This window comes from Pungitius pungitius, chromosome 15 (assembly GCF_949316345.1).
Source record: "Pungitius pungitius chromosome 15, fPunPun2.1, whole genome shotgun sequence".
Taxonomy (NCBI): domain Eukaryota; kingdom Metazoa; phylum Chordata; class Actinopteri; order Perciformes; family Gasterosteidae; genus Pungitius; species Pungitius pungitius.
Window position 1 is genome coordinate 17,971,491 of NC_084914.1, and position 21,990 is coordinate 17,993,480.

The 21,990-nt window shown below is 49.1% G+C and overlaps 1 protein-coding gene across 3 annotated transcripts in view; it reads left to right on the plus strand.

Moving 5' to 3' along the window:
* The window catches only part of chd7 (chromodomain helicase DNA binding protein 7), a 58,884-nt gene that overhangs the window by 19,934 nt on the left and 16,960 nt on the right, over positions 1–21,990 (plus strand). For 2 of the 3 annotated variants that reach the window (XM_037458440.2, XM_062557962.1), the window contains exons 2-18: positions 142–1,673; positions 1,985–2,301; positions 7,461–7,912; positions 12,570–12,714; positions 14,094–14,219; positions 14,418–14,483; positions 15,497–15,552; positions 15,962–16,076; positions 16,648–16,731; positions 16,850–16,987; positions 18,161–18,282; positions 19,361–19,604; positions 20,583–20,759; positions 20,988–21,131; positions 21,235–21,333; positions 21,432–21,612; positions 21,705–21,921. In XM_037458440.2, the coding sequence (XP_037314337.2) occupies positions 248–1,673; positions 1,985–2,301; positions 7,461–7,912; positions 12,570–12,714; positions 14,094–14,219; positions 14,418–14,483; positions 15,497–15,552; positions 15,962–16,076; positions 16,648–16,731; positions 16,850–16,987; positions 18,161–18,282; positions 19,361–19,604; positions 20,583–20,759; positions 20,988–21,131; positions 21,235–21,333; positions 21,432–21,612; positions 21,705–21,921 (4,109 nt within the window). In that variant the 5' untranslated portion in view covers positions 142–247. The remainder of the gene's footprint in view (positions 1–141; positions 1,674–1,984; positions 2,302–7,460; positions 7,913–12,569; positions 12,715–14,093; positions 14,220–14,417; positions 14,484–15,496; positions 15,553–15,961; positions 16,077–16,647; positions 16,732–16,849; positions 16,988–18,160; positions 18,283–19,360; positions 19,605–20,582; positions 20,760–20,987; positions 21,132–21,234; positions 21,334–21,431; positions 21,613–21,704; positions 21,922–21,990) is intronic. The other variant, XM_062557963.1, reaches the window with a different exon arrangement.

Here is a 21,990-nt window from a genome sequence, read left to right on the forward strand (position 1 = left end):
TTTCTGCATTTGTCCAGGCCTGCTCCAACCATCATCAAGGAGCTTTCTAACTGTCAGTACAGCCCTTAAGTCCTATGCACTAATTCCAATTTTTGTCATTCTGTCCCCCCCCCCCCCCCCCCCCCTTGTCCGTTTCTCCAGGAAACGTAATTGGGACCATGAAGTAGTAAGCTTCAAATTGGCAGTTGGCTGATTAACACACCTCCCTACATCCAGTCCCCAGCATCTGTGGGCCCCCCACCCAGCCATGGCGGACCCAGGGATGTTGAGCTTATTTGGGGACGATGCAGGGCTGTTCTCGGATGGATTGGATGGCTTGGGGGACTGCTTTCCTCCACAACCTGCCTCCGCCCAGTCCAACCCTTTAACCCAGCAGAGTAATCCCTCACTGAACCATGAGCTCCAAGGAAACAGGGGCTACCACCAGGGTATGATCCACAACACCGGGGCCGGCGCTGGGCAACCTAAATTGGGGCAGATGTATGACCATGGCCCCTACACAGGCTACGATCAACCTGGGGCCACCGGAGGGCGAATGATGGCCCAGAACGGCCCCAGCCAGGGACCACCAAACGTGAACACGGCCATGAACGGCATGGCTTCCCACTACCACAGTAACCCAGCCAACTCTAGTAACCCCCTCCATGGGTACCAGGGTGATGCTGGGACAGGTGGAGGTGGAGCTGGTGTTTGGGGACAGCAGACGCAGCAACAGCAGCAGACTAGATCAGCGTATCAGCAGCCTCCAACACAAGCAGGGGCCGGCCCTACCCAGATGGGAGCCTACCAGATGTCGCAAGGAAACTATGGTGGCATGCAAGGCCCGGCCGCACCCAATGCAGCTCGCATGAACCAACACTACCCGTCGCAGAGCATGGTACCCCCTCCTGCTCAGGACCCATCTCACTACCTGGGACATGGAATGGGTGGCGCTCAGATGAGACTCCCCCAGCCCCAGGCACAATCCCAGGGCTATCCCAGCATGGGCCACACAGCCCGATACCCACAATCCCCTTCCCGACAGCCTTCAATCCCCCACCAGCACCAACAGAGCATGGGAGGCTTTGGGAGTTCCCGGTACCCTGGCTATCAGGCCCAGTATGGAGCCATGGGACCTGGGATGGGACCGGGAGGCAATGTCAATGCTAACACAAGCGCGGCCATGGGCCCCGGACAGCTCGGCCAGAGGTTTAACCAGGTATCAACCCCAGCAGCTGGGCCACAGGTGCAGCGATATCCACCTGGACCACCGCACCAACCCCAACCCCATTCTACCCCAATGCAGCAGGCAGGGCAGCAGGGCCCGCCCATGCACCCCCAACACCCTCAAAGTCTGCCCCAGGCCCAAAACCCGCCCCAATCTCACCTTGCCCCCCCAGCTCAGGGAAATTACCCCTCCCCGTCATCAATGTCCCCCATGCGGGTTTTGGGGACCCCGACCCCTCCTCCTCAGCAGGGAAGACCTCCCAGCGCAGGGTTGGTTGGAGCTCCGGAGGTTGCAGGTTACGTAGCCCTGCAGTCTCAGCCCAATGCTATGGTGCAGAGACCCCCCCAAATCCCTCTGTCTGCCCCACAGCCCCACAACATGCCCCCCAGTGCAGGGCAGATGTATCCTGGCTTGGGGCCGCAGCGTGGTCCACAGATGGGGCCAAGCAGGCCTCAGCTCCAGCCAGGTAAGCACCGGATGGTGGCTGGGTCACTTCCACTACACACATGTATCAACAGACTGTAAGATGCGCACACACACACACACACACACACACACACACACACACACACAGCTTCTGCCAGATGTTTATAGACTTCTAAATAAAGACTGTTGATTGCCTGTAGTCACAATTCAACACCTTTTTTGTACTTTTTGACTTAAGAACTGATTTACTGCTGCCAGCTTGTCTATCTTTTACTTGTATCCTACAAACGTGTTGTTGAGACAGAAAGGGGGTGTTAGCGTGTTGACAACGCTGTCCGTCTCTACTCCCAGGGCCTCTTGAAGCTGCAGCCAGCCAGGGGGGAGACCAGCGTCTGCTCCAGGTCCCCCGAAGTGGGCCGCCCATGCAGCCCACTCCCATTGGTTTCCAGGGTCCTGCTGTCGGTCAGCACGGCGTCCCGGCCCCGACCCAGTGCTTGGCACTGCCTCCCCAGAGCACTCCAACGCAGCATGCACACATGCCTCCCCAGCCGCGCCACCTGCAGAGCACACCCCCGCTCCCCAACCAGGCCTCCCACCCCTGGGCGCCCCCTGCCTCCCACCCACTCTCCTCACCCCCTCTAACCCCACAGAAAGTGCCTCACGTACAGGTGAGTTTGTGTGTGTGTGTGTGTGTGTCTGTGTGTGTGTGTGTGTGGAGTGAAGGGAAGTGTGTGCGCTACAATGTGTGCACATGACATTTGAGAATGTGTGTGCGTGTCTGTGTGCGCGCAGCTGTTTGTTTCCTGTGAGCGACATATCCTGAGATGTGTGCAACAAACACACACATGCCTGTGCGCACACACAGCGGCGCCACCAGCATAATCTATTCTTCCCCTCGCTCCCATGTCTCCCCCTTCTCTATACAGGAAACCTCCCTTCCTGTCTCCCTCCTCCCCGGCTCTTTCCGCTGTCTCTCTCGCTCTGTCTCTCTCGCTCTCTTCCTGTCGGTCTGTCTCTCTCTCTCCCTCTGTTTGTCTTTTCCATTTCAAGGGTGTCATCCGAGTTAACGTTGTGTAGCCGGATGTACAGAGACTTTTTTTTTTTTTGTAAAAAAAGGAAAACATTTAGGAGGGGTGGGGGTGGGGGGAAAAAAGAAACGCTGGTGGGTGATTAGGAGTTTGGGGGGAGGGGGAAAGAAAAGCTCAGAGGAAAAGAAGTGGGAAAATAAGCAAGGGGTCCACGTTGGCTCTCCAGCAGAAGATGGGCGGATGGGCGGTGGGGGGGGGGGGGGACGTTGCCAGGGAGAGGTTAGCTGTTCTCAACAGCAACCTCCATGTTTGTGTTGTGTGTGAGCGCGCCACATCGCGGCCCGCATAAAGCGCCCTCCAGCTTCAATTAGCTTGTTTTGTTGCTCAAAGCTCTCTTTCTCCACTGACCCATTCACACACAATAGCAGCCCTGTGCCCCCCCGCCCCACCTCCCCTCCTTTCCGTTCTTGCTCACAGTACTCCTCTCTTACCACTCCCCACCCCCACTCCAAACCGCGCGTCGCTGCGTTTTGTGGTTGACATTTCAGCCGTCACTCTCAATCTATCCAGTACTTGTGACCTAGATGCCAGGTTGACTGGTGAGTCCTGCGCCGTGGCCCGGGCCAGCTCCATGTGCCGCCCCGACTAGCTGCAGGCCCGGCAGACCATGTCATTACACACACACACACACACTCACTCAGTGTGGCGTTGGATGCTGTGGTCTGAAATGGGATGGGGAATGTGCCTGGGGAAATAGGATAGCCCTGCTTGAGGAGTGTGTACACACGCGCACACACAAGAAGGGAGTGCTCTCTGTGCCTCATGATGCACTTGTTAGAAAGCAAGACACACCCACACCAAGCTGGTCAGTCAGTCGTAATGTCTGTATGTCTGGTACGCTAAGCTCCATCTGTTCACTAAGTATGGTTATTACACATCCGCGCAAACGCACGCACGCACACGCGTGCAAACAGACGGGCTTTCGTCAGCAGCTCAAGGTCACAGCTCCACCAGAGTGCTGTGCTGTGACCTTTATTCTACATCTCACACAGTGTGTTGCGTGCAGCACTTTAGTTGACATATAACATGCCTGTCTCGCCCCTCCCCCGCTCTAGCTTGCTGTCAGCGGGCTGCCACAGCATCCAGCTCACCTTGGCTCCGAGGAAACACTCCTCCTGTGGTTGGTCGACTCTCGTTGTTTGTAGGGATTCCAGCACATGGAAATGTTTGTCTCATGCCTTTCAGCAGAGATTCATGCTCGCAGCGACCAGGACATGTAGTTGCTCAAGAAATGACCTTCAACTTGTCATGTACGAGTGCTTCATGTTTCTCCTTTTTGTACAGTTTTACACTTGTCCATTATGAGCGATGCTTAGAAATGTCTTAAGATGGACACATCAGCAGACCCGTCTGAACGATGGATATCTGATGGAGGATAATGGGTGTGCTCAAAGATGACCCACTTAATCTGAGGGGCAGACAGTACGAGCACCTCGCCAGGCTACTTCTCTGTACGCTGTTCATCTGTTTTGGTGGTGGAGTGTTTTTATTGGAACCCACCTCACCATGACTGAAGAGCTGAGAGACGCAACTGCTGCTGTCTGAACAGAGAGGTGCTTCCTCCTTCCTGTGCTCACTGGATGTTTCATCATTCAGAGATGAACCATTAACTCTACACGCAACCTGAGCTTTCAAAATATGCGTGGTCAGGGCTCAGGCCGTCTGAGCAAACAAATGTTCCCTATCAATTTCATCTTCTCATATAGCTGGATTGTGCAAGTCCAGTAAACGTCTAACTGATAATATCTGTTGGCGCTGAAGCCAAAATTCATATCATGGTGAGATTCTGATGGTATCCCGATTAAACTCATCAATTCATTGACGCTGAGAAGGACTGAACAGCTGTTTGCCCTCGCTGGCTAACTCGCTTGCAACTAGCCAGCAAGTTAGCGTGTTAGCTGTTGCAGCTGCTAGTGCTACCACCAGAACCAATACCAGCGGCTCGACCAACTTTGCAACCAATCCTTTCCTGGTCGAACTTGCGTTGGATTCTTCAAAACCAAAAACCCCTCAAACAGTCACGCCTCCTCTCTCGGCCACAAGTCGTGTTGGTGCATCTCTCGTTGGCCCTCCTGCATTGCTCATTTCCATGTTTTCATGTGGTGACAGACGAGTTTCTTGTGATGGTGGGCGAGCTGTACCCAGCATGCAGGTCGGCGGGTCACAAACGGTCTCACAGAGCGTTGGCTGCGGGTCAGTAATTTTAAAGGGTTATACCCATGACTCGATGATCTCTATACAAGTAAGACTAGATGTAAAGGTAAATCCTGCTGCAGACATATCTGATACCAGTTGAACCGGACGCCGACATTTTCTGATGAAGTGAATTCTTTGTGAATTTATTGACACATGAGTTATAACAGCAGTTTGTTCAACGTCACGTAACCTCAGCAATTGTTTTTATTAAACAAAACATGATGGTAGTTGATCATTACTATCAGTAGATATTCAAATAAATTCCAATACTAGTGGACTCCTGCTGTGTGCTCCCATGTCTCTATCCTGAATTTAATCAAATCGTCATCGGCCCGCAATACTTATACCAATACTATACTTTACATGCATATACAGGGACTATTTATTCTCTATGCTACTGAAAATACTATTTTGTGTTGAAAGGCAGCTATTGACTTACTATTTATTGCTTAAATAATGCACACCCTGTGACTCCCTCTCAACCAATCAGAACGCTGGATTTCATCTGCCCGTATTATAATGCAATATATACTATATAAAGTAGTTGTGACAGATGCAGCGATTCTGCACTGTCGTCAGTGCACAAGTGATTCAAAGTATGTCTATCAGCATAAGGCTTTCAACTGACCCATAGAGGATAATGTTCTCCATATTGTCATTTCAAGACTATTATATGCCACTAATGTGACTATTTAACGGGTTAACCATTCAAGTGCATCAGTTCAGAAAGCTAAACCAGACTGCACAACCAATGGACTCTGATAACCAAAAAAGTGCAAGATCTGCTCAATGGCCCTGACTTCTAATGGTCAGGAAGTCCTGCTGTTTATTTAGCCAGCCTAATGCCAGAGTAAACGGGCATCTTAACATAACATTTGAACCTTCTTAGATCTCATGGATGGATGGATGGATGGTAAGGGAAGAAGCTAAACAAACCCTATTTAATTTCACTCCATCCTTTGGGAGTCTTGAGTGTTTCTGCCTGAGATGTAACCCTTGAAAGTGTCTCCTCACACAGAGGGGGATGCAGGAGAGATGAAGCTCAACCCTGCTTGTCTCTTGCGTTGAGGCCACTCATTGAAGTCTTCCAAGGATCATTTCATTAAATTCACTTATTGGTGATATTATTGTGTTGGCGGTGCATTCATTTCTTGTAGAGAACTCTGCACACCATCGAGCGGAATTCATCCCGCACACCATCGTGTGTGTGTGTGTGTGTGTGTGTGTGTGTGTGTGTATACACACTGTGTCTCCATTGTCATTCGTGTGATTGATTATCTGGGAAGCTTGGCAGGAGGATGGATTTATCTCTTGGCACTGCACCCCCCCCCCCCCCCCCCCCCACACACACACACAATCTAACTCTGGGGTAGAAAGAGTGAGCGAGGTGTGTGTGACCTTGCAGAAGTCTGGTGTGAAATGTGCGTGTGTACATTAGCATTTTCCTGATGGAAGTGGACTTTTAGTGATGGCACCCCAACTCCTTCCTCCACGGCAACACAACTAAGCGCGTTTGTGTATACACACGCACACCGAGGGGAGCTGCTGCCTTGGCATTTTGCTCTAAACTTGCTGATCACACACACACACACACACACAAAAACCACACATCTCTGACACAGTTACGTGCGCACATTCTCAAAGGCACGCTGCTATGACACACACACAGATACACATGCCCACTCCCTAGCTGCGCCTTTTTGAAGTATGGAGATAATTTATTCGTGTCATGATGCCTGATTTCCCATCTGCTACTGGGACCCTGAGCAGCTGGAGAGAGAGAGAGGGAGGGAGGGAGGGAGAGCTGCAAGAGAGGGTGAGGGAGGAAAGGCAGCTGGAGAGGCTCCCAACAGCTGGTAACCAGTTGCCTGTCACGGGGAGCCTACTTGGGATTGGTGAGGAGAAGGATTTAGTCTGCAGGAGGAGAAAAAGGAGCCGTCAGTCGGTTTGTTTATCGAGGTTAGCCTGCTGGAGGGGGGAGTAGAGGGCAAAGGTGGATGGATGGATATCCTTCCTTCCACTCTGCCATGTACGCCCAGTACATCCCAACCCCCAACATGCAGAAAGGTATCCGACTGGCACGTTTCAATGCACACGTTCTCAGACGCATCCTCAACAGAAAATGAATTAACCGTAAGGCTTCATTATTGATCTCAATAGTTTTCATGGCATGGAGCTGAATATCTTTGCCGTCTAGATTGTGCATTAGGAATTAATAGAACTAGTTTTCATCGTTTTAAACAAATGTGGGTACACAAATAACAATTGAATGCCTTGTCATTCACACAAATTTATAAAATGGATAAAATCCCTATTACAACCAAAATATATTCACCACCTAGCTTAAATAGTCCGAGAGAAATATTAACCTGCTTTTCACGCATTTTTCTGCCAACATTGACCACATCGGTGCTTTTTTGTGGGGGGGGGGTGGGGCTTGTTGGTTTGCTTGTTATCTCACTGATATTTTCTTAATGTATTATTTCCACGTTTTTAAGCTAAAAGACTCCAATTAACCCCTGACTTTGTCCTCCCCCTCCCAGCATTCCCCCACCGACCAGTCAGACGCCTCAATGATGGTTCCTGACAGGGCGACGGTTGGCGCCGGAACCACCGGCCAGCCAATCAGCACAGAGCAGCCCAGCAACCAGGTGACCAAGCCAAAAAGGAAAAGGAAGAAGAAGACAAAGGTAGCGGCTGGAGAGGATGAAGGAGGGAAGAAGGCGGCGAGAGAGGAAGCAGCAGCCAGAGAAGGAGAGGAAGACGCAAAGTCTGACTATCTCGGAGCAGGAAGTGATGCGGGTGAACATGTGGCCGGCACAGGAACTGTAGAGGCAAGTTCTCCGCCGACAGAGGAGAAAAAGAAGCGGAAAAAGAAACCAAAGGAGAAGGTAGAGGGCAATGAGCCTAAGGCCCCGAAGACGCCCAAAACCCCCAAGACCCCCAAAGAGCCCAAGGAGAAGAAAGCCAAGACCAAGACCCCCAAGAAACCCAGGTAGGAGCACTTCACATTGGTCATTGTGTGTTTGGTGGTTTAAAAGTCCTGGGGGGGCAACATGAACGGATGGTAGTGACATGTTGGACTCTCCACAAGACGTTGTCCTAGGAATGCTAGGGTTAGGTTTGAAGTTGGTGGTGTGGATGAGCCCCCTCCCTTCCCCAGGGCTGCTTACTGTTGGGGCGATGGTGCACAGAGGATCCTCCTGCAAGGCCAGGCGAGGAGGAGAAGTGTGCACGTGTGCGGTTCATTTTGTCAACATGGACTGCTGGAAAGAGACACTGGATCAGCTAATGGAAAAGAGACGAGTTTTATTGATGTATCGTTTATATCGATTAGCAAAAAAAGCGCTTGGAGTGTATTTGCCCACAATGCACGTTGTGCCATGTGACCTTTACACATGCGCACAATGCAGTGCCCTTGCTAGAACGCTTTATCGTGCAGCCCTAGGTCCACACTCACTAGATCATCCCTCATGTGCCCAACCAGGGGGAACTGAAGAGGTCATGACCTTGTGTGCGTTCACTGGGCTTTGTGAAGCATTGAGCGAGCGGCGCTCCTGACGGATGGATGCGGATCAACGGGGGCAGAACCGCTGTCACTTCTGCAGGTCGAGTGTAGTAGACTTATTCACCTGCTTCTTAGCCTGTCACTTTGTCAGTTAACCCCCTGCAAATGTCACCTTTATTCTAAAGAAGAAATTATTATCGTATGGCTTAATAAATGAAAATAAAAAAATGGCTGCAATCTCCATCTGGTATCATATCTGAAGGTTTACAATGTCACTTTGTAGTTTATTCAGACTGCCATTTCATCACTACAGTCCTGTTTTTTCTGTAGGTGGCGCCTTAATTATTTGTTTGTATGAAGTAAACGGCACAATTTCTTCATTTAGAAGTTGCTGCAGTTTTTTTTATTTGAAATTTGAAGCAATGACGCCATCCAACCGGTCTAGCTTGTTAAAAGCACTGGTACATTATACCAGACAAACAATGGCGAGTTTGTTGGGACTAGTTCCTGCTGCGGATTAAGCCACATTTTGAGCTCTGAGCATCATCCTTGGAGTAGTTCCTCATATTGATTAGCTGGATCCAACTCATCAGAGTCGGTCCCCATCGGCTGTGAGCTCCCTTCTCGTATCATTCCCCTTCACCGGTAGGTTTGGTCGGATCAGAGGGTTTGTGTGCAGGAGTCAGATGTGGTTTCATTGAGATGGTGGAAACTTGATCGGACTGAGGAATGTCAGGGAGCCCCCCCCAACCCTCCCCTCCCCTTTCCTCTTGGCCCCTCTTTTATCCTGAGGAAGAGGGAGGACTAAAGCAGCAGGCAGGGGTCAGCGCTGGGGGAGGTGTGTGTGTGCGCTGTGGGGGAGGGGTCACTGGTGATCTTTGTGGCAGAAAATGGCGTCTAATGATAATGAAGGCCACGCTGCTGACCACTCCACAGGCACAACTGTGTGTGTGATTGGGTGGGGGGAGGGGGCGGGGAGGAAATGTGTGGGCGGGCGTGTGTGTGTGTGTGTGCGCGCTTGTGTGTGTGTGTGTGTGTGTGTGTGTGTGTGTGTGTGTGTGTGTGTGTGTGTGTGTGTGTGTGTGTGTGTGTGTGTGTGTGTGTGTGTGTGTGTGTGTGTGTGTGTGTGTGTGTGTGTGTGTGTGTGTGTGTGTGTGTTGGTAAACTAGCTCTTATCTGTTGTCAGGCTTTTCCTCCATCTTGAGTGGCGGCCCGCAGCTCCCAGGTTAATTTAGCATAATAATGGCTGCTGGCCATTCACAGCTACTCTAAAATGGTGGACCGCTGCAATCACCAAACTATGGTCTCTTGTAATGCGCCCCCCCTCTCCCCCACTCCAGTCCCACCTCTTCCTGCTGAAGAGGATCGGAGCCTTTCATCTCTCCCCCTCCACCGCCCTTATCCATCACATCTCCATCTTTGCTCCTCTTTCCTGACGCTGTGTGTAAATTGTGCCACGGGTTCAGGGTGTTGCTGCCACACAATTTCCATATTTTCGTGTGTGTGTGTGTGTGTGTGGTCACCTCACTCTTTTCCTTTGCTCTCTCGGAGGAAGTACATCTATAAATAACCAAACTCTCATCAGCCGCGTGTGTGATTTGTTTGCAGTACACACAAACAAGTCAGACATGCACGCAGGCACCTTGTGTGCCTGCAGACGCCTGTGCAAATACACCACTTTTAAACGTGTGTCTGTGTGTTGCCTTCTGGCCGCTGGTGTAGGGTTTAGTTACCATGGGGAGGCTGTGTGGGCGGGGCTTCAGTGGCATGACTCACCATGGCAGCAGGTGTCCCTTTACACTCCTCCCATCCCCCGTTTTTGTTTTTGTCTTTCTTTTCATTTCTTCCCTTACTCACTCCCTGTATTTTACTCACTACTTCCTGCCTTTTCCTCTAACCCGACCCCCCCCACCTCCTCCGACGTAGGAGCGTCCCCGCTCCCACAAACTGACACACAGCGTCCACCACAGCTGGCCGGCATGTGTGAGGACCAGGCTCTAAGCCCACGAGTACACAGCCCAGTGAATGCGAGGCGGTGTGGGTGGTACACCCGGACAGACAATCAGTCATTAAATAAATCCCCAAACCATTGATCACTGCCGTAGTGGCGCACAGTTCTTCTTCTTCTTCTTTCAGCCCAAATTAGCTGGTTAGGGTGAAGGGCTGCCCTAATTAGCTTGTGATTTTAAAGCCTCACTATTGACTAGTTTATAAAAGTTTAACATCGGATGAAATCCCACTTTGCAGGTTTGGGTCCAAAATCCTGGAAAACAGTCAACCTTTTTTTCCACTTCTAGTTCCTCGTTTGTTTGGTTATTTTCCTGAAATATGGTTCTGTGGTTTAGCTTCAGATTTAAACTTGAAACTAGGTCAGTAAATACTCTTTGGGTATTTTGATGTGCCTTAAAATCGGCGGTTGCGAACAAATGGACAAATGAGACATCAAAACGGAGCCGCTGGTCCGCCTTCACAGGCTTGCTATGTGCGCTCGCACTGAAAGTTAGTGTCCTGAAAGCGGTGTTCGTTTGGGAAGAACAAATGTCCAACTTTCATAAACGATGGTTATCCAAAGAGCTGATTTTCTGCAGTAATTCAAATAAGGAGCCAGTGGGACGCTAACTTCCTGGTTACAATATGTCGTCCCTGCAGCCCCCCATAGGTGACCTTCTCCATCGTCCACACGATGTGTTCTCAGCCAAATGTGGTTTCATCTGCTGCTTCTGTCTGAACCGTCCACAGAAGCCCCAAAACCAAACCGCTATTGAACTTGTTTGGAGTTGGTCATTGTTGAAGCATTTGGGAACAACTAAACTAGAAAAACAGGAAATGGGGAAAAGCAGCGCATGGGTCTGAGCAGCAGGACTGTGGAGCCGGACGCAGCGTTTCAGCGAGGCGATGAAGTGATTGAAGAGAGAAGTGAGGCCTCTAAGACGCAAAGAGGAAGAGAGGGAGGAGGCAGCCAAGTGGAGATGTGTGTGTGTGTGTGTGTGTGTGTGTGTGTGGCCAGATGGCTCCAGCGTGTGGCGACCAGCCAGAGGAACAGGTGCAGGTCACGTGACCAGCCGTTACCAGGGAGATGGTGATTGCTTTTGGCGTGAGGATGAAAGGAGAAGGGCCCCAGGGACAGAGGGGGCGAGAGACGGGGGTTGGAGGGAAGAGAGAGAGCGATCCAGGCATACAGTACTGCAAAGGGCAACAGTCGCACTGCGAAGGACCCAGCTGTTTACGTCCACGAGGGGAAGGGACTGTGTCCTTTGTAGGCCTGAATGTTGGTCATTCATGAGAAGTACGGTGGGTTTGGATAGCCGCGCTGTTGTTGATCCAGGTCGGGTTTGTGGAAAACATGACATGGCTCCAATGCTGTTATGGAACCGTCCCTCTGTATTGATTTTTGGGGGGGGGGGATTTTTGTTTGTTCTGAAACGCTTGTACAACCGGAGGAGTCGCCCCCTGGTGGTCAGCAGGGAGAATGCTTGAGTTTGAGGCCCCTCGGGTACATGCAGTCTATTAGCTACTTTAATTTAAGTAGCTTTTGGAGCCACTCAATCTCCCTAAATGTAGCAAAACATGTTTTGTTCATTTAGTCAATACATCTTAACTTGTCTTACTGCTGCTCTTCTGATCGTCACACTAAAGGTTCCCTTACATCACTTAAACCATGGAGCATACAGCTGTATGTTATTAGAACATCATTTTTGTAAACTTCCTTTATAACCAGTCGTAACGTGTGTGTGTGTGTGTGTGTGTGTGTGTGTGTGCCAGATCCTCTTGCACTCCATGCCAGAGATTAGAGAAGACTTGAAGGCCTTTCAACCCCTCCTCCTCTTTCTGTGGCCTCTCTATTTTCCTCTGTCTGTCTGCCTGTCTCTCTCTCTTTGCCCGTCTCGCTTCCCCCTCACCCCCCTTCTTCTCTGGTTCTGTATCTCTCCATCTTGCTCCCTCCACCTCCTCGCAGTCTTTCATCACATTAACCCCCTGTGTGCCAGAGCCTGAGGCTCACTAATGATTTCTAAATGGGTAAATCAAACATGGCGACTGCCCTGGGACAGACAGGCACACACACGAAGGCCTCCGGTGTGTAAACTGAATAGGAATCACTTTGAGGACTGTTCTTCAGACGCTAAAGTTGTTTTCTTCTCTACAGCAGTAAGAAGGTTGAGCCCGAGGGCGTTTCCAGTGCTGCTAAGAAGGATTCCAAGAGGAAGAGAGAGCCGTCTGTCAGTGAAGACGTGGAGGTGAAGTCTCCCCCTCCGTCGCCTCCTGAGGAGGAGGACGATGACGGTGTCCAGGTAGGAATCTAAAAAGTAAAGGTTCTTCAGAAGCCCTGTGAGAAACTCTTTTTCCTGTGGCGTCCTTCGTAGAGAAAGCAGGCGGCGAGCCAGTAGGCGTCTGCTGTTTGTGCTGTAAACCGGTCGTGTTGACAAAGCAAGCAGACCAAGCCCCCACCAACACATTCACACAGTGCATTATCAGCATCGAACATCGATTGTTTTGTTTTTACAGTGAACTATTTGAAATGACTTTCAAAATTTGGAGGACCGAAGGCGGACTCCACCGTATCTAGGGTTGGATACCAACATGGCACCGGTACCTACCAAAACGCAGCGCAGATTTGGGTGCTTGCGTTCGGTTCCTGAGCCGATTGAAACCCTTTATTTACGCGCTCTTATGACACCATCCTCGCAGCAGCTAACGATAGCCTAGCCTTGTGTAGCTACAGCGGCTAGCTACCTTTGTTCTGTTTGTTTAAGTCAGTTTCCCGAAGTAGTATAATACCAAAGTATTAAACAGTGTGTAGCGGCGTCCCTTCATTTGATTCTTTTCGTCTTTATTTTACGCAGCAAAGCGTTGACTAAACATAGAAATAAAAATAAATTCTATCACGCGGTAGATAAACAATATGCTCTTGTGCTTAATGCAGCTCTTCTGTGTTGCACCTGCTGCCTTCATCACGTCATCACATGAAACACACATGGAGTCAATCCAACATAAATGCTTTTAGTTCCTGCACAATGGGCATGAATCTTAAATTATATGATTATTATGCCCCAAATTTCAATGAAATAATACATAACTTCAAACTCAGAGGGGAAACACAAAGTTACCAAACTGTAAACCGTTAATATATTGTTCATAGTTTTTTATTAATTTTTGACAGTATTGTTTAAACAGTCTATTATTCAATTTGAGGACATTATTGTTTTGTCCTTTAAAGAAAAACACAAACGATACCCATCCCTGACCGTATCCGTCCTAACTAATCCGATTTTCTGTGCGACTGCTATGTTGCAGACCATGTAAACAAAGCAGCAGCTGCCTATTGGCTGCGCAAAGAGCGGAAGCTCTCACTCAGACGTGAGAATACCTCGGCGGCAGCGCGTCCTCCACATTAGCGCCTCACACTTCCTTATGATTTGGCAACGTGTTGGTGTAAACATGCCGGCCATATGGAGGAGGATGGTGACAATGAAGTGTGTCCTGGCAGCTCGACCCCAATCCAGTGTCCCATAAAAGGCCCTCTGACGTTCTGTGGTGCGAGTCATCTGGCCCGCCTCACGACCAGGCGACATATTGAAATGAGCAAAGTGAAGGGGGCGAGTCATCCACATGGTGCTGGGGACTTCTTCATCGGCTCACAAACCCACAGCTGATGTCCTCTGTCCCACAGAAGCGTCGCTCCAGCCGGCAGGTGAAGAGGAAGAGGTACACGGAGGATCTGGAGTTTAGGATCTCGGACGACGATGACAGCGGAGACGACTCGCCGGCACCAAAGTCCCCGTCGTCACAGCCCCAGGTACAGCTACAGGACCATTACGCCACCATTTAGCTTAGTCCACTCACACCCTAGGTGGGAAAAGGCCAAACAAAGTCTACAAGGATCAGGAGGCTTCTTGTAGGAACCAGGAGAAACGCTTTAGGGGTTCAGAGGGATTGTGGGTCAAAACAGGCAACGCCCACATGTTGCCTAAATACATTTCTTGTCTGTGTGCAGGACGTGGCTGAGGCCGAGGGGCCTATTGTGGAGAAGATCATGAGCAAACGCATCACCAAGAAACAGGTGAGGAACGACGTAACCCACATGGACACACACGTGCACACTTGGGTCCTGTTTCGCATCATCTGATTAGCCGCTCCACAGCTGGTCTGACCAGATTACGCACACACACACGCACAGCTCAGACAGCGTGTGTGTGTGTGTGTGTACGTACGTGTGTGTGTGTGTGTGTGGCTTTGTTTTAGGCGGCTCGTCTAAAGAAAGCTCATCGCTGAGCCAACCCAAGCACATCTAGTCACCAGCCAACTTTTCTTTGCTAGCCAGCTGCCAACGGGTTACTCCCCCCCCCCCCCCCCCCCCACACACACACACACACACACACACGGATCCATTCAGAGTTGACCTCAGGCGTGGCATACAGCCAAAACCACAATACTAGCTACGCCAGACGCCAAGCTAGCGTTTCCCCGGGCTGTGTGTGTGATTGATGATTCATGGCGTGCGTGTGTGTGTGTGAGAATAGTGAATGGAAGTGGAAGGCTCCCCTTAAAGAGCTACTATGTTAGTATTTCCCCTTTTCTCTCTCGCACTGTAGAGAGTGTGTAGAGAGAAACCCTGTTCCAAGGTTAAATATCTTGCTTTGATTATTAATCCGTTTCTAGATTGCAAATCTACTCCAGTAGCATAAGGCCGTTGTTTATTGTTTGGTAAAAGGAGGACTGTTGGGGCCAGCTCACTGTGAAAGGGTCAGTTCTTTAGCAAGGGCACAGAGTTTTCACCTATCCTCTAAAGAGCACCAAATTGATTCCTTCAACCTTGAAACATAGCTACAGAATCTTGGAGTCCCCCAGACGTAAAGCTTCCTTTGTTTCCTACAGAGACGCATCGATCACTCGCAGGGAAAACATGTCTCGTATCAATAGTGTGCAGCTCAATGTCGGTGCGAAAAGTTTTTCAAGCTCGCTCTGTTCACTTAACCACACGTTGTATAACCATGACACTCCACTTCTGCTGCTTCCCTGGACAGTCACTCTATTTGTGAATTATTAACCGTTTTTTCCTTTTTGTCCATCCAGCTGGAGTTGGGGGAGGAAGTGCAGGTGGAGGAGTTCTACGTCAAGTTCAAGGGCTTGTGAGTAACATGCTAATGATGTGTTTTCTCTCTCTGAGCGTCTTTTTGTTGTATGCAGCACACACACTCTTCATGGGTGTCAACGCTCAGCATACCCAGTAGGCCTTCTTCACTCTAGCAGCCTCTTGCATCCAGTGGTGCCGTTTTGTTGCTTTTTGTCATGGCAGGCATTTATTCAGCTTGCCCCAATAGCCAGTGCCCATCCACACTAACCAGCTTTCACCTTAATTGAATATGTCCTGCGTTGCGATTCATTGTATTTGATGTACTGTGAATCCAAGCTGCAAGCACATTTTTGAGCCAGCCAAACAGTTAAGTGTGTAACCAAGGTGAGTTTGATATTGTCCTCGAGCAGCCTCACGGGCTTTGATCGGCGTGAAATGACCCACTGGGTGTCTTTGTGTCTCAGTTCGTACCTTCACTGTCGCTGGGCAGACCTGGAGGAGCTGGAGAAGGACAAGAGAATACACCAGAAGGTCAAGAGGTTCCGGGCTAAGCAGCAACTTAACAGCTTCATCACTGAGGTAAGACATGTCAGAGAAACCGGGTTAACGGTGTCTCGCAACTGAAAAGGAAAAAAGAGGGAAAATAGAACTTCTAGAGTTGCCCTCATCAGGCTTTTGGCCACATACCAAAGGCAGATCATTGATGAACCTTATAGACCAGCACAGACTTAAATCAAAGGTGTTCACATGTTGTTTTAAGAAATTACATCACATAATTTCCTCTGAACACAGCATGAATGCACTGTGGTGTAATTGAATGGATCCTCTGCACCCCAGCTGTTAGCAGTGGGCATTTCAGCCCGGATGCGTTGTCAATGGTGTAGCCGTCTAGATAGCATAACGGCTGATACCAGAATGGCAGTAAAACTTTTTTGAATGAGCCCAATGAATGACTGATCCCACATCGACCAAATCCATTGTTCTTAAAGAATGTTTCTGGATTAAGTGTTCAGGTATCTAAATCCGATCCTCTCTTACACTTCATCTGCCCATCAAGAGCTTTCTACAGCTCTGAAGGATGATGAACACTGACAGATCGACATGGAAAAGCCCTGCTTCTCACCATAAACCTGATCTTTGCTCCCCCCAGATGGATGACGAGCCTTTTAACCCAGACTACGTGGAGGTGGACCGCGTCCTGGACATTTCAGAGAGCCCAGATGAAAACGGAGAGGTGCTTTGATGTGTCATCTTTCATGGGGTTTGATCCTCCCCGCCCCCCCTCCCCTCCCCCTCCCCTCCCCCCACACGCCACTCACCAAAGTGTGTGTGTGTGTGTGTGTGTGTTGCAGACGGTGACCTTGTATCTGGTGAAATGGTGCAGCCTGCTTTATGAAGACTCTACTTGGGAGCTGAAGGCTGACATCGACCAGTCCAAGATAGAGGAATATGAACGCATCGCAGCACGCACACCCAACACTACAAGAGTGGCAAGTATTTGTGTGTGTGAGAGTTTGCGACTCCGCTTCCTTCCAGATTTACAGCTTCCTAACTGCTCTCCACAGGGCAACGTTCTTGTGGTCTTACGCACGCACTCGCACACACGCCCTGCTCTTGTGGCCAAGCCAAACCACTAACAGTGTGTTTAATGCTGAACAGAAGCAGCTGACTGGCTGTGGTCTGTCCCTCATCACTCCCCCTCCATCTGTTTAGCTGCTGCACACTGTTAGAGGGATGGTTTTATTTTTTATACAGATGATGCCCATTAGGTCCTTGAATAAGACACTTTTCCATAGTTGGTGTATCACTACACTAGAACCGACCAGAATGAGCAGGGGAGCAAAGCAATGTACTGCTTAACAAAATCAGTTTAAGTGTACACTATATTTTGAATATTTTCACCTCTTAATGTTGCTGTCACGCAGTCTCTCCGGTTGGCAACATTTACCTGCGCTTTTTATGCTTTTTGGATAAAAGGTCCTTTGAGGAAACTGCCTCAATCAGTTAGTTGGTGTTGGGACTTGGGTGACTTTTGCTGTGCTATAGTTTTTAGACTTTTCACACTGACAAATGTAATGTGAGTGAAGAGAAGGTAGCTAACATTGTGTAGACTGGAACTGTTACTGAGGTGTCTATAAAACATCCACATTAGTAAATGACTTTGCTCTCCTGTCTCCAAAGTCAATTGAGAGGAACTTTGTACTCTTAAAATCAAATCACCCCCTTAAATGAAGGACCTGTTCCAAATGCACCCAGAGGCATAATTAGTATTTTTGTTTAGCCACACTGTGGCAGTGTAGCCAGAGGGATCTGATTGGTCCAACATAGAAACATCTACTCAACTATTCTTCCTCAATGAATGGATGTGTTCAATCGGAAAAAGAATACTCATCATAAACCGCAAAGCCGCTAGAATCATACAAAATACTGTGAACATTTCGGGCCATACCTAATGTCAGTAAGAAAAATCGGTTGATTTTAGAAATTGTGGCTGCTTTTTTCTAAACCAATTTATGAATTCCTGGATTCCTTTTAATCTACATGAGGCAGTGAAACCCAACGAAGACCTGACTACTGTATTTCAAAGAGCTTGCTCCTTTCATCAATGATCTCATCAGGATGGTTAAGCCTCAATGTTGATAATTAAATGCATGTGCATCTAGGATCGGCCTCCTGCAGCCGACTGGAAACAGCTGGAGGGCTCCAGGGACTACAAGAACAGCAACGCACTCAGGGAATACCAGCTAGAAGGCCTCAACTGGCTAACCTTCAACTGGTACAACTCGTAAGTAATGTTGCACGGTGTACCGGTAGTAGCAAGGTACCGCGGTACCCTTACGTTGAAAACGTACGGTTTTAAATATTTTTATTGCCGGGACTTCATTGCAAAAGCAGCACTCAGAGCTGTTGCCCACCGTCTCCGGCTTTTTGAAAGAAAAAATGCCAGAAGTGAGATCTGGAATACTTTAGATACAATGTATTTATTATTTTACGCATTTTTAGGTCTCAAAAAGAGGAAACGTCCGGGTAAAAGAGGACGTCTGCTTTGTCTCGTGTTGCATTTGCTGATGTTTGACTGTTAGGAAAGTTGTTGTCCAGCTAACACAGCTACAGGCTGCCACCTCTCAGTTCCCCGTGTGCCACACATCCAATGTCTCACGCTAAAAAAACAATCCGCACTGGGTCATCTCCAACCTCACCGTAGCGTTCACCCCCGACAAAAGCTAACGAGATGTTGCTAGCGGCTAAACTTAGCGTGAAACCTGTTGAAATCCGCATGAACTTTGTTTATGACAAACAACAAGCACGTCAACATGACGCGAATACCTCACGGATGCGCCAATCACCGTCGGTGATGTTGGAGATGAACCAGCGCGGATTGTTTTTTTAGCGTGAGATATTGGATGATCGACTAATATGAATGCCATTTGTTAAGGGTTCATAAGGCTGGGCAGGAACAAGCTGGTAAAAAGAGTTTTATTTATTAGGATCACAGATAAATGTTCCAGTATTTGTGGTATCGAAAGTATTGGCAGGTATAGTATCAAAGTCATAATTTTGGTATTGCGACAACCCTACTCGTAAGTCTGAGTCAACTTTATTCTTGGTATTAGTCCCCCACGGCCTCGGCCAGCCTCTGTGTGATAGCACCTCATTTAATAGTCCTTGTGTGGTAGAACTCTGGATTAAACTCATGTCCCAGGGACTTTTTACACATTTGATAGTTTGACAGTGAATGTTGGCTATTGGGTACGAGATGAATTTCAGGAATGGAAATGGAAGCGATTACATTATGTTGACTTCTGAAGCCGGCGTACAGATGTTTGTTGGTCTGAGCGTCTCGTTGTCTCGGTCCCCCACAGACGTAACTGTATCTTGGCGGACGAGATGGGTCTAGGCAAGACCATCCAGTCCATTACATTCCTCTACGAGATGTTCATGAGGGGCATCGAGGGTCCCTTCCTGGTCATCGCTCCGCTCTCCACCATCCCCAACTGGGAGAGGGAGTTCAGGACCTGGACGGAGCTCAACGCGGTGGTCTACCACGGCAGCCAGGCCAGCCGCAAGACCATCCAGGCCTACGAGATGTACTACAGAGACACACAGGTAACCATGCATGGCATCTTTCTGTAATTCTCACTATAGCAAAGTCATCCGACTGGCCGAGAGTTTGACATGAGCTCTGACCGCTTAAAATCTTAAAGCTTTATTTTTACTTTTAACCAATAAAACACACACACACTGATACACATCTGAGCACACAAGTGTTCAGTTTTATTATGACAGCAGAATTATTCAAATAGACGTTTTAGTTTTTAGGCTTTTTAATATGTGCATGCGTCTTTCGGAGCAAAGGCCTAGAGAGGCAGTGGCATAAAAGGTTCATTAACGCAAATTTGAGGCACAGTTTTCATCAATGTCTCCAGGTTTTCTTTATGCACATTTCTATATCAAATTATTATAATTTATAAAAACTACAAGTTGGTGGGTGTGATCGTGTAAAGCAGCCCTGGACCAGAGAAGCAACACAATGTGGCTCGCTGGTTCCACGTCGGCATGAGAAGTAACGAGGCTGAGTTCTCCACAGTCAGCAGATCCAAGCTCCTCCTCGTCAGGGAGGTCTCCAGCCAGCTGCTCCTCTGCTGTGTAAGCGCTTTGTAGGGCTGCAGCTGTAAGCTCCTCCTGCACAATACCGCTCGCATCTCTGAGCCGCAGAATAAGCTCTAGTAGCAGTGTCCTTGCTAGCTGCTCGTTCCTAATCCAGACTGAGGTAATCCTCAAGGTCGCCATGGACAACGTGTTCTCTTGTGCTCTTCTGCATACAGCAAACACCTCCTGCTCTCCTGGGCTGGCTTAAAGCTGTGTGTCTTCGTTTGAATCAAATGTAAATTGTTTAGTCGCATAAGTTTTGACCCATTTTAGAGCATCTCTTGCCTTTCTTCACAAATGTCTGCAGTTGCTGTGTCCTACCATCGCTGCTTTTTATCTTACGTGAAACCAATGTGCCTCTCCGATCCACAGGGTAAGATAATAGGATGACTCCCATTGACTGTCCTTTTTCCCGTTGTCCCCCCCCCCCGCCAGGGTAAGATAATAAAGGGAGCATATCGGTTCCACGCCATCATAACAACCTTTGAGATGATTCTGACCGACTGCCCGGAGCTGCGCAGCGTGAATTGGCGCTGCGTGGTGATCGACGAAGCCCACCGCCTCAAAAACCGCAACTGCAAACTATTGGAAGGACTGAAAATGATGGACATGGTGAGTGGCGGTCAAGGTCTCGCTTCAGGTCCATACTTGTACTATCTGAGCACAAAGCTCAAGTAGGGGTTGTAGTTTCTTGGCTCACTGTACGGGTTGATAGAACATGCGGCAGGATTTGATCTTTTTGCTCTTGAAACTAAAGATCAGTCAGTAAGCAGCAAAAGTTACTGCAATGCATCTTTCCTTCCCTTTGGGGCTCAATGTTCTCTATCTCCTCCTCTCCAGGAGCACAAAGTTCTGTTGACGGGAACTCCTCTCCAGAACACTGTGGAGGAGCTCTTCAGCTTACTTAACTTCCTGGAGCCGGAGCGCTTCCCCTCTGAACAGACATTCATGACCGAATTTGGAGACCTGAAGACTGAAGAGCAGGTAAGTGGACGACGTATTCAGAACTCTGAACACTGGGGGGAGCGTCGACCTTTTCTCCCTTTTGAAATTGCACAAACATCAACGTTGCGTCTTTGTATCTCAGGTTCAGAAACTGCAGGCCATTCTGAAGCCCATGATGCTGAGAAGACTGAAGGAGGACGTGGAGAAGAACCTAGCCCCGAAGGAGGAGACCATCATTGAGGTACAACTGGGATGATCTCACAATGCTTTACTGCCAAAACTCTTTAGTCATATTACAGAGAACGAGTAAGGAATCAAGTGAGCTGTTGCTTTTATCAGGTGGAGCTGACCAACATCCAGAAGAAATACTACAGGGCCATTCTGGAGAAGAACTTCTCCTTCTTGTCTAAAGGAGGTTCTGGTGGAGGAGGAGGAGGTGGTGGAGGACCAAACGTCCCAAACCTCCTCAACACCATGATGGAGTTGAGGAAATGCTGCAACCACCCATACCTCATCAATGGTAACGCATTCTTCCAAAAACAATTAGTTGTAAAGATTCTTGAAACCAAACTCCTTCGTTCCCGATGAGCTTAAGCGTTGTTTCGTGTCCAGGAGCGGAAGAGAAAATTGCAGAGGATTTCAGGGAATCCCACGGCGGCAGGGCGGATATGCCGGACATGGCCCTCCAAGCCATGGTCCAGGCCGCAGGCAAGCTGGTGCTCATCGACAAGCTGCTGCCCAAACTGAAGGCTGGCGGTCACCGAGTCCTGGTGTTCAGTCAGATGGTCCGCTGCCTGGACATCCTGGAGGACTACCTCATCCAGAAAAGGTGAGCGGAGACGTCGGGACACTTTTACAACAGGGAGGGTACCGACAATGACGCCCCGCTCTGGTTCCA